The sequence below is a fragment of the Gossypium raimondii genome, chromosome 6, assembly GCF_025698545.1.
Source record: "Gossypium raimondii isolate GPD5lz chromosome 6, ASM2569854v1, whole genome shotgun sequence".
In the NCBI taxonomy this organism is placed as follows: domain Eukaryota; kingdom Viridiplantae; phylum Streptophyta; class Magnoliopsida; order Malvales; family Malvaceae; genus Gossypium; species Gossypium raimondii.
The window spans coordinates 45065555-45078542 of record NC_068570.1 but is presented as its reverse complement, the minus strand read 5'-3'; the positions used below and the strand labels follow the sequence as shown (position 1 = coordinate 45078542).

The 12988-nt window shown below is 33.5% G+C and overlaps 1 protein-coding gene across 1 annotated transcript; it reads left to right on the top strand.

Moving 5' to 3' along the window:
• Positions 1 to 3400: 3400 nt before the first annotated feature.
• On the top strand, positions 3401 to 12805 carry LOC128041745 (uncharacterized). The gene is made up of 5 exons (XM_052632054.1): positions 3401 to 3632; positions 6044 to 6276; positions 6523 to 6654; positions 9222 to 9282; positions 12690 to 12805. Exons 1-5 carry the CDS (start codon positions 3401 to 3403, stop codon positions 12803 to 12805), a joined length of 774 nt encoding a protein of 257 aa, XP_052488014.1.
• The last annotated feature ends 183 nt before the right edge of the window (positions 12806 to 12988 follow it).

Genomic DNA, 12988 nt, shown 5'->3' with positions numbered 1-12988 from the left:
CTACATTTCTTCGTCTTTGTGCCAAAAAGCATGATTGAAGACCTAGGAGAGCTTCGGTCATCTCTTTGCCTTGCATGGTATGGAAATTGACCTGTTTTCTTGTAATTTTATGTTTTTGAGATCATTGCACTAGGTATAGCTAGCCCGAACCTTCCTTTTTGAATCTATTAAAATTTTTGGAAGTTACCATTGATGAATCTTTGTTTTTTTTGTGATGATAATTATATATTTGAAGCTTTTATTGAGATATTTAGTTGTTTGTGAAGTGATTTTTGTTAGATTTTGATGTAAGGATCAAAAATTCAAGGTTTGATGGTGAATTTGATGTCTAAGAGGGACTATTAAAGGGCCTAGAATAATTAGGTATAATTTGATTCTTAGAAAATGGTCAATTTGATAATATTCGAGTTCGAGGACTAAGTTGTAAAAGCTATAAATTTTTAGAGAAAATGTGTAATTAGGAAAAGTTAAGGGTCATATACATTGAATGGAATGTGGAATGTGTATGAGATTAATATATTATGTTTAGTTATTAAATAGATCAAGATTTGAATCAGAGAGACAAGAACCGAGGAAGAAGGAAATTAATGGAATAGTCCCTGTGTGTTGATTGGAATTGAATAGTAGGTAAGTCCATAGTATTTCAATATGTAAATAAAGTTTTAATTGTATTCTTATATTATTTTTCTTTAATTAAAATGTTTATAAATAATTATTGATGACTGTATATACGTTCCCTTGTTTGTACTTTGGTACCCCTGGTTGCACATACGTGCCCCTATTTGTACTTCGGTACCCTTGATTGCACATACATGCTCCTGTTTGTACTTCAGTACCTTTGAATGCAGTTACGTGCCCTTGTTTATACTCTGTAACCCTGAATCAAATAGTATGTGAATTGTGTCTAGTTGTATTTAGATTAAATGTTATATTATGTCCTTACTAAGTTATGTAAGCTTACTGGTTCTTGTGGATTGTTTTGTAGATAATTGTTGCTAATAGTTTAGAAGGATCAATCAACCAGTTCACACTATCCATCTATGTTGGTAGTTTTTTTTTCTCCTAGGGTATTTGCATGTATGTATAGATGAATATGTGGTTGAATTGTATAGGATGTTTTGTAATGGTGTCTTGGTATGTTTATGCTTTGAAGGTTATGTTTGGGTTGGTGTACTTTAATGTTTCACCAAGTATTGTCAGTTTGGGTGCTCTCAAGTGCTTGTGTATAAGGTTCCTTTTTTTCATTTTATGATGACTTCGAAATAGTTATTTGAGATAAGTTTTTGCAAGTGTTTGAACTAGGTTATATGCATGACCTAAAGTATTGTTGGCTTGTTTCGATATGTAATGTTTTGATATTTGTGGTGCCTTTAAATGAAATATTTGTTAGGTGAATTAAGTTGTTTGAAATGACATGATTATGTGTATTTGAATGATGCCTAGGTCCCTTGAAAGTGTGCATAATTGAATGGGTTAGTTATGTATGAATTGGTTATGAAATGGCTTAATTGTAGGTATAATTAGGTCCACGCAGCCTGGGACACAGGCTGTCACACGACCATGTGAGAAACATGGCCTGGAGACACGACCGTGTGTCATATGAGAATTTCTTAGTGATTCAAGTTAGTGAGTTACAAGACTTAGCACACGGCCTGACACACGAGTGTGTGTGACAATTTAGAGAGTTACACGGCCTAGCACACAGCTTGGCAAAATGGGGTGTGGGGATACTCAGTGAGTTACACGGGCGGGGACACGGCCATGTGTGTCGCTTGTTCGAAAGTTAGATGGCTTTGGGTGATTTCATACGGCCTGGCCACACGGTCATGTGACCCCTATTTTGCAATTTTTATAACTTTTTGTTAAAACTTCTGTTTTGTTTGAAACTGAATTGCCCCAAAGCTATTTTTAGGGCATTGAAGTCTCGATTTATGGATGAAATGCCTATATTTGATATATTTTGAATGTCATGTATTTATTTTAATGTTGTATAGATAAATGATTGAAGATTGTTTGGTAATGCTCCGTAACCCTAATACGACGACGGAGACGGGCTAGGGGTGTTACATTTAGTGGTATTAGAGCTACAGTTTAGATGGTTCTAGGGCTAACGAAGTAGAGTATAGTTTAGTGTGATAGTGTGATGCTTTTGATCCGCCCTAATATTGTATTTTCTTATAAATTCAAGTTGTCATCTGAGTCGAATCGGGTTATAGTTAACGAAGTTGAAAGTAATGTTAAAGCTTCGAACCCTGAAGCAAGTAATAGTGCATCGATTCCATAGTCCTTTGGTGATGAAATGAAAAATGTGTTTCTCAAAATGATGAACCAGTGGTTCATTGAATTCAAGCAAGCAAATCTTGCAACACTGCCACCTCTACCCTCGACTGTGCCTCCTCCAGCACCCTTGGGTCCTCAAAATCCTGTACCTATGATAGTTACTCGAGTATTCGTAGATAAAATTTAGAAATGTGGAGCGGAAGCGTTTAGAGGAAAGGTTGATGATGTTTCTAAAACAACTGAGTACTTATTAATGAATACGGAGAGAGTCTTCACAGAATTGATGTGCACTCCTGAAGATTGTTTGAGATGTGTTGTATCATTGTTAAAAGATGCAGTGTACTTATAGTGGGATACTTTGAGCACGATGACATCCAATGATCACAATAATTAGGACTTATTTTAGATGGAATTCAAGAAGTATGTAATTCGGTTGTTTATTGACAAGAAAAAGAAAGAATTTCTTGAATTAAAATAGGGGAATCAGTTTCTAGTTGAGTATGAACAAGAATTTGTATAGTTAAACAAGTGTGCCCGTAATATAGTGCCAAATGAAGAAGAAATGTGTATTAGATTTGAAGATGGGTTGAATGATGATATTCGTATGTCTATGGTAGTATTCAAGTTACGGGAATTTGTAGAACTTTCAGAACAAGCCCAGAAAATTGAAGAAATTTACAAAAGTAAACGATAATCAGATTCAAACTTTCGAGATTTTAACAAAAAAGGGTTGTTCAAGCTTGCTCAAATGTCTCCTTTGGAGAAATTTAGAAATGACATAAGTCGATCGGCTGCCTTTTCAGAGTTCACTAGTAGAGAGAAATCGAGGCAAAGCAATTTCAAGTCTATTAATTCTCTAGCGGTTAGTGTTGGAAGTGTAATAAATGTGGAAAGAACCATTCCTGTTTGTGATGATTGCAAAAAAATACATTTTGGTGAGTGCCGGTCAAATTCAGGTGCTTGTTTTCGTTGTGGATATACTAACCACTTCCTTCGTGATTGTCCAAAAAGGCAGAATGATTTTGGGAAGTAAACAAACAAGCCTGAAGCAACCTCACAGAGAGGTAAACATTCTGGAAATGATAGAAACACAACTTCTAGTAGAGGAAAGAATAGAGAGATGAATGAACGATCTGAAGCAAGAACACCAGCTAGAGCTTATGCAATCAGAGCTCGTGAGAAAGCTATTGCCCTAGACATTATTACGGGTACTTTTTCTCTCTTTGATATTAATGTATATGAATTGATTGATCCTGGACCAACTCACTCGTATATAGGCACTGCATTAGTAGACAAAAAGAATTTACCTGTTGAGTTCACTGAATATACCGTCAAAGTTATGAATCCACTAGGTCAGTGTGTTTTAGTTAATCAGTTATGTAAATCGTGTCCACTAAAAGTTAGGGGTTACGATTTTCCTGCTAGTTTGATGTTGTTACCATTTGATGATTTTAATATAATTTTGGGAATGGATTGGTTGTTTGAGCATGATGCAATAGTGAGTTGTCGAAAGAATCAAGTTAGTTTAAAGCGTTTGAATGGTGAATTTATATGTTGTTTGTATTTCAAATGTTGTTTCAGCACTGTCAGCTCTAAAATTGATTAAAAATGGATGTGCAGCTTATTTAGCCTATGTTTTTCAAAAGTGGCTGAATAAAAAATTGAGTAAGTGCTGATAGTCAAAGAGTATGTTGATGTTTTAATTTGAGAACTTCTTGGGTTGACACCAACTTGATAAGTAGAATTTGTGATTGAATTTGTGACTGGAACAACTCCAATTTCAGTAACATCGTGTGTCTCACATGGCTGAGTCACACGCTCATGTCTTAGACGGTGTGGACCCAAATTTTCCTAAAATCAAGACATTTTTGAAACAAATTTATGCATAAACATTTAGATCCTTTGTGAACATCTTCAAGGCACCAAAACCCTATCAAAACATACATATAATTGCCATTTCATGAATCCTAATTCAACTAACCAATATGCCATTCAAAGGCAACTAAAATGCATTCATCAACATTTACCTAAACATGTCAATTTTACCAAATTTCAAACATCAAATTCTAGTTCAATACTTTTCAAAACTTGCAATAACTTGAACATAATCATATCAATTCATAACATACCATAGGAGCCATTCAAAACATGTATCATAAGACAACCCAAAATGCCACAATCTAGCAAAGCATCAAATGGTACCAACAAAGTTAACTTACACAACTTATACAAGCCAATTCACTAACTAAACTTTCAACATAATGCCATTACAATTCACCCTATACATTCCCATTTCATAACCGTAACCTTTCCTTTACATCATTACTCACTAGCTGTGAAATGGGCCCGCTCACACGAGTTGTGAGTCAAAATGTAAGCTACACGATACTGCTCACACGAGCTGTGGAGTACCCACAACAAATGTAGGACCTCAGCCATCGGTAGAACATTTAAGACCAGCACCCGAAACATGAATCCCTAATGGCTTGTCATTTGTATTCTACGAATTCCTAAGGTTCAACTAGGACTCGGTAACCGTTATAGCATTGATTTTCTTATACATTGTTTAATTAACATTATAAGTACATACTGACATACCATTTAAATAGAATTAATATGATAACCGTTCATACGAACTTACCTCGAAGACTAAAGGCATGAAGGTTAAATCGAGCCAATCTGAAGCTTTTGCTTTGCCTCGATATAGGTCCGTATGTGGTTTATCTTGATCTAAATAAATAATTTCAATTCATTTAATACTAATTGTATTCAATTTAATCCATATTTCATATTTATGAAAAATTACCATTTTACCCCCAACATTTTACTTTTCATAATTTAGTCTTTAAGCTCATAAATTGAAATCTAATCATTTTAATCATCCGTTCAAGCTAACTAAATTTATTAGGGACTTATATCAACCCAAATAAACCATCATTTCATAAATTTAACATGAATTTTTACCATTTTACAAATCAATCCCTAAATGTAAATTTCATCAAAAATCACTTTACAAAACTTGTTTATTTTTTAAAAAAGATTCATAATCTACCATTTAACATAAAAAATTATTAAATAAAATTAATGGAAAGTCCCTTAACCATTAACAATTTTACAAATTGACCCCCGGGATAGCTAGATTAAGCTAAAATGATCTCAAAAACATAAAAATATTAAAAACAAGGCTCGAAAACACTTACATGCAAGAGGGAAGGCTAACCAAATGCTCAAACCCTAAAAATGGCCATTCTTTTCTTCAATTTCGGTGGTGATGAGAGAATGAAGAAGATGACACCATTTGTTTTAAGTTTTTTTAACTTTAATTTCTAATTTACCGTTTTATCCTTTAAAAATCATTAAATTTTCAATAAAACCTAACCTATATAAATCCACTAACTATTCAAATGGTCTAATTACCAATTAATTCCTTTAGTTTAAGATTCCATAGCCATTTGACCCTTTTAACTAATAGAACTGAACTTTTACCCTTTTTATGATTTAGTCCTTTTATTTAATTAACTATGTAAACTTCAAAATTTCTTAACAAAATTTTAATACGATCGTAATATAATCCCATAGACATTATAATAAAATAATAATTTACTTTTGAAATTTGTGGTGTCAAAACCACTATTCTGATATCACTAAAAACAACCCGTTACAATTTATACGACGAGAAATGTCACATGTATACTGATAAGAAAAAACTTAAAATATTTAATGACTTAGAAGGAACTGAATTTGAGACAATAGTGTTGGTTAGAGCTACTGAAATATTATGGTTTGGTTATTGATTATCATTCGGGAAAGGCTAATGTGGTTTCGGATGCACTCAACAGAAAGTCATCATTGTTTGCACTTCGTGTGTTGAACACTCACTTGGCTTTGAATGTCGATGGTTCTATATTGGTGAAATTGAGGACTCAACTATTGTTTCTACAACAAATTCGGGAGTTGCAAAATGATGATCCGAAGTTGATAATGAAACGAAACTTGGTTTGGGATAATTTGACTACTGAATAAAGTATTAGTGATGATGGTACATTGCATTACTATGGTAGAGTTTGTGTTCTGAATAATTTAAATTTGAAACGTGATATTCTGTCAGCAGCTCACAATAGTACCTATTCTAATCATCTAGGTAGCACAAAGATGTATTATTATTTGAAAAAGATGTACTGGTGGTAGGATATGAAACGTGAAATTTGTGAGTTCGTAACCTAATGTTTGATTTGTCAACAGGTAAAAGCAGAGCATCAGGTGCCGTTAGGATTATCACAGCCTGTTATGATTCTTGAGTGGAAGTGGGAGCGAGTAACAGTGGATTTCATATCTGGTTTTCCTGAAACTCCGAAAAAGAAATATTCGATCTGGGTGATTATTGATAGATTGGCTCAGTTGGACCATTTTATTCAAATTAGAACAATTACTCACTTGGGAGGCTAGCGAAATTATATGTGTCAGAGATTGTGAGATTGCACGGAGTTCTGAAATCTATTACTTTTTATTGTGATCCGTAGTTTACATAGAGATTTTAGAGTAAACTTCATGAGGCTTTGGGCAATAAACTTAATTTTAGTACAGCATTTCATCTTTAGACGGACGGGTAATCAGAGAGAGTAATTTAGATTTTAGAAGACATGCTACGATGTTGTATTTTCGAGTTCGAAGGTAGTTGGAAAAAATATCTATCGTTAGCTGAGTCCGCTTATAATAACAATTATCAATCCAGATTAAAATGGCACCGAAGGTTTATACGGAAGAAAATGTATAATGCCATTGTATTGGTCCAAGCTGAGCGAATCCAAAATGGTAGGGATTGATTTGAATTTAGAAATTGAATATAAAGTTTGAATAATTCGAGAATGTTTGAAAGTTGTATTTAATCGTCAGAAGTCACACGCGGATTTGAAAAGAAAAAGATATAGAATTTACTTTTAGCGATCGAGTATTTTTAAAAGTTTCTCCAACGAAGAAAGTGCTACGATTCGGAAAGAAAGGAAAGTTGAGTTCAAGATTTATCAGGCCGTACGAGATTATCGAAAGAATCAGTCCTGTAGCTTTTAGATTAGCTTTACCTTCTGAACTAGAGAAAATTCATAATGTGTTCTACGTTTCAATGCTAAGATGATACAGATCTGATCCTTCACACGTGATTCTTCATAGTGAAATAAAATTACGGTCAGATTTGACGTATTCTGAAGAACCAGTAAAAATTTTACCTCGAGAAGTCAAAGAACTTCAAAATAAACGAACATCATTGATGAAAATCTTGTGGCATCGGCATGCTACTAAGGAGGCTACTTGGGAAATCTAGGAATCGATGAAATTACAATATTTGAATCTATTCTCAGGTAACAATTTTGAGGACAAAATTTCCTAAAGGGGTGAGTTGGAACAACACATTTTTTAGTGGTGATTGAACAGTGGTTTTAGGACCATGAATTTTCATTGTGTTGGCTCGTAAATGTTATTTATAGAATATTTATGTGGCTATTAGAGTCATATTAACTTTTGGTTAAGAAAATTTATTGTTTAGATAGCTAATTAAAGAAAAAGATTAAATTGTAAAGGTTCAAAACTTAGTTGTTATTGCATTTAAGTGATTAAATAGTTTAATTACTGAATAAAGAAGGACCTATTTAGAAATTAGCATCTTGTCATTAAGTTTGGACGACATTAAGAATAAAAAATGATAAAAATAATGTTTAATTAATGGCAAAATTATCAATAAAGTAAAATTAAGTAAAAACAAATTTAAAAGTGAAATTTTCTTCTTCATTTCTTCATCTTTGTGCCAAAAAAACACGATTGAAGACCTAGAAGAGCTTCAGTCATCTCTTTGCCGTGCCTGGTATGGAAATTTACCCGTTTTCTTGTAATTTTTATGTTTTTCAGATTGTTGTAACTAGGTACAGCTTGCCCGTACCTTCGTTTTTAAACCTGTTAAAAATTTTAGAAGTTATCATTGATGAATCTTGGTTTTTTGTGATGATAGTTATATATTTGAAGCTTTGATTGTCATATTTAGTTGTTTTGTGAAGTGATTTGTGTTAGATTTTGATGTAAGGATTAAATTGTTAAAATGTCAAAATTTCAAGGTTTGATGGTGAATTTGATGTGTAATTAGGACTGTTAAAGGGCCTAGAATAATCAGCAGTAATTTGATTATTAAAAAATGGTCAATTTGATGAATTTCGGGTTAGGGGACTAAATTGCAAAAGCTATAAAAGTTTAGGGAAAATGTGTAATTAATGAAAATTTAAGGTTCATATACATATAATGGAATGTGGAATGTGTATGAGATTAATATATTCTGTTTAATTATTATATAGATAAAGATTTGAATTAGAGAGACAATAACCGAGGAAAAGGAAAAATAACGGAATAGTCCTTGTGTGTTGGTCGAAATTGAATAGTCTGTAAGTCCATATTATTTCAATATGTAAATAAAGTTTTACTTGTATTCTTATATTGTTGTTCTTAAATTAAAATTTTTATAAATAATTATTGATGATTGCACATACGTGCCCCTATTTTTACTTTGGTACCCTTGATTGCACATATGTGCCCTTGTTTGTACTTCAGTACCTCTGGTTGTGCAGGCATACCCTTATTTATACTATGGTATGCTTGATTGCACATACGTGCCCCTGTTTGTACGTTGATACCCTTGATTGCACATACGTACCCTTATTTGTACTATGGTATGCCTAATTGCACATATGTGCCCCTGTTTGTACGTCGGTACCCTTGATTGCACATACATGCCCCTATTTGTACTTCGATCCCCCTGAATGCAGTAACGTGCCCTTGTTTAGACTCTGGTAACCCTGAATCATATATTATGTGAATTGTGTCTAGTTGTATTTAGATTAAATTTTATACTATGTCCTTACTAAGTTTTGTAAGCTTACTGTTTCTTGTGGATTGTTTTGTAGATAATCGTTGCTGACATTTTGGAAGGATCAATCAACCGACTCACACTATCCATCTACGTTGGTAGTTTTTTTTTAATCTCCTAGGGTACTGGCATGTATGTATAGATGAATATGTGGTTTAATTGTATAAGATGTTTTGTAATGGTGTCATGGTATGTTTATGCTTTGAAGGTTATGTTTGGGTTGGTGTACTTTAATGCTTCACCAAGTATTGTCATTTTTGGCACTTTCAAGTGCTTGTGGATAAAGTTCTTTTTTGGTATTTTATGATGACTTGAAAATAGTTATTTGAGATAAGTTTTGGTAAGTGTTTGAACTAGATTATATGCATGAACTAAATTATAGTTGGATTGTTTTGGTATGTAATGTTTTGATATTTGTGGTGCCTTTGAATGTCATATTGGTTAGCTAAATTAAATTGTTTGAAATGTCATGATTGTGTATTTGAATGATGTTTAGGTCCCTTGAAAGTGTGTATAAATGAATGGGTAAGTTATGCATGAATTGATTATGAAATGGCTTGATTTTAGGTACAATTTTAGGTCCACAAGGCTTGGGACACGAGCTTTCACACGGGCATGTGAGACACATGACCTAGATACACGGCTGTATGAGACACACGTCCTGCATATACGACCGTGTGAGACCATGGCTTGGAGACACACCCATGTTTCATATATGAATTTTTTAGTGATTCAAGTCAGAGAGTTACACGGCCTAGCACACGGCCTGGCATACGAACGTGTGGGGCTACTCAGTGAGTTACATGGGTGGGGACACGGACTAGGACACGGCTATCTATGTCCCTTAGTCGAAAGTTACATAGCTTGGGGTGACTTCGCATGGCCTAGCCACACGGCCGTGTGACTCATATTTTTTAATTTTTACAACTATTTCTTAAAACTTTTATTTTGTTTCAAATTAGTCCCGAATTACCCCAAAGCTATTTTTAAGGCTTGGAAAGCTCAATTTAGGGATGAAATTCCTATAGTTGATATGTTTTAAATTTCATGTATTTATTTTAATGTTATATAGATAAATGATTGAAGATTGTTTAGTAATGCTCTGTAACCCTAATCTAGCGACGGAGGCGGGTTAGGGGTGTTACACACGATGCCTCTGATTAAGCACAATAGATAATGGAAGTTCAACAGTTGTTCTTTGTCTAATGCCTTTTGAAATTGATGTAGTGCCTGCGATAGTGTGCACTTCCTAGAAGGGATCATCTTCCTTATTTACCTATTTTGAGTGTGGGTCGGAAACTTCTTCTGTAGGTTCATTCACTACATGCTTATCCTTAAGCCACTTATGAGAGAATTTTAGTTTAGGCACTGGATTTTTTTTTGTGGCACGAATAATTTCAATATTTTGAGTGTAGAGAACATGAAAGATGAGAGAGGGATAATGCATTAGGAACCAATGATAAATTTTCTCTGCACAGTTAACAATCTCATAAAAAAGTAAATTGGCCAAGATCAAATTCAACCAATTTTATAACCTTCCTTAACAGAACAACAATTCTCTTACTAACTAAATCACATTAGCTGTTACAAAGCCAATTTCAAATGGCTATGCCAAAAAGTGCATCATAAATAGTGAAAAGTGATGGGGCATGTGTGAAATTGTATCACCCCAAACCTGACCTAGACGTTATGACCAGATTTTCGAGGTCACATTGACCACCGAAATGGCCAAGTAGAAACAATCAAACCTTCAAAAATTTATTTTAAAGTGTTTGCTTATTTTTAAAAAAACCCTAATGGATTTTATTTTATAAAAATGCTAATGTTACTGAGTTTAAAATAAGATCTAATTAAACAAAAGTTCTTATAATTTTGGAAACATATTTTACTTATAATTTACTTGTCAGAAATTCAAGTACGAATTTTGCAACGAAAAAATACGATGAAATTAATCTAAGTTGAGTAAGATACATTGTCTGGTATCAAAATAAGTATCTAAATCCAATCAATAAGATGAGTATGCATACATAAAAACCCCAAAACAAAGAGAAAAACCCAAAACACAGACCAAATAACTTTACAGTCCAAAAACTAAATAAATTTTGAAAAACGTAAGCAAAATAATTTATAAGTCCGAAGTCCATCATATGTCCACATGCCATGTTCGATCCTAATGTCAAGCATTACTTGAGATGGTTTAAACTATGGGGTGAGCTAACTCACTCAATGTGAGTCTAAACAATAAGAACATTCAAATATCATTCACCATTAGTAACATTGTAACACAAACGTAGCATAAACATTACCATTCGAATGTGTCATGGACATCACATAATGCATAGTGAATTCCTGGCCCAACCATCTGCTACACACCACGAGTTCCCCAAAACTCATCTGCCAAACTCCATACTTTGCGAGCTGAGCTCAATATGGTTAAACCACCGTTATATGTAATGTAGATATACTATCATTCACAATAAATGCAATATAATTGTTGTTCTCCTTATTACTCCCGGTGCAATGCACTGAAAACATATATGTGGACTTAATATGCCGCCATTACTCCACGAAACTCCTCCATCATCCACATAATCCCACCCTATGCATACACAATATGTCATACAAATTTGAATAAAAATCATGTCTCCATTACATTCCAATTTCAATAGCATGTTTTACATGCTCTCATAAGAGCATTCACTTCTGTTTGGTAATAACACTTATCAGTCATTTAGTTTCACCATCAATATTGTGACATTTCAACATGCCATAGTTTCATTATCATTCAAAAGCAGTTTTTCAATGCATGTGTATCAGTCTTTCATTCAGTATATTTCACAACATTTTACCTAAACATACATTTCATTTTCATTTAATTACATGTTACTCATACAACTAGCATACAATATATCACAAAAATTTTATATTAATTCATACCAATACCAAACATTCAAACATTCAATCACTCATGCAAGTACTTTTCTGTTATTCTCTACACTTGTTTATACTTTAATAGACCCTGGTTCCTCTCATTTGTATGTTAATACTATTCTAGTCAAATATGGGAAAATGAAATCTGATATGTCTAAATTAGTTATGTCAGTATCAAGTCCGTTGGGTCACACAATGTTAGTTAATCAAGTCTGTAAATGATGTCCACTCAGAATTCAAAATTTAACATTTCCAGTGGATTTATTAATCATGCCTTTTGGTTATTTTGATGTAATTCTTGGTATGGAGTGGTTAACTTAGCATGAGGTAGTTCTAGACTGTCGGAAAAAAAGGTTTTCAGTCCAAGATTAAAAAAATGAGATTATAGAAGTTAGTGGCATTAAAATGGGTGGTTCAACTCAAATTGTTTCGTCAATTCAAGCTAATAAGTTATTGAAGCAAGGTTACGAAGCTTTTCTAGCTAATGTTATCAATTCAAAGATTGGGGATAATGAAATCTATAATATTTGAACTGTTTGTGAATTCCCCGGTGTGTTTGCTGATGAATTGACAGGATTACCACCTGATCGAGAAGTTGAATTGGCAATCGAAGTGTTCCCTGGTACAACTCTGGTGTCCATATCTCCTTACCGTATGGCTCCGAAAGAGTTAAAGGAACTGAAAGTTTAGTTACAAGACTTCCTGGAACGTGGTTTTATACACCCTAGTATATCACCCTGGGGAGCTCCAGTTTTATTCGTTAAAAAGAATGATGGTTTGATGTGACTTTGTATTGACTATCGACAACTAAATAAGATGACAATTAAGAATCAGTACCTACTTCCTCATATCGATGACTTGGTTGATCAACTG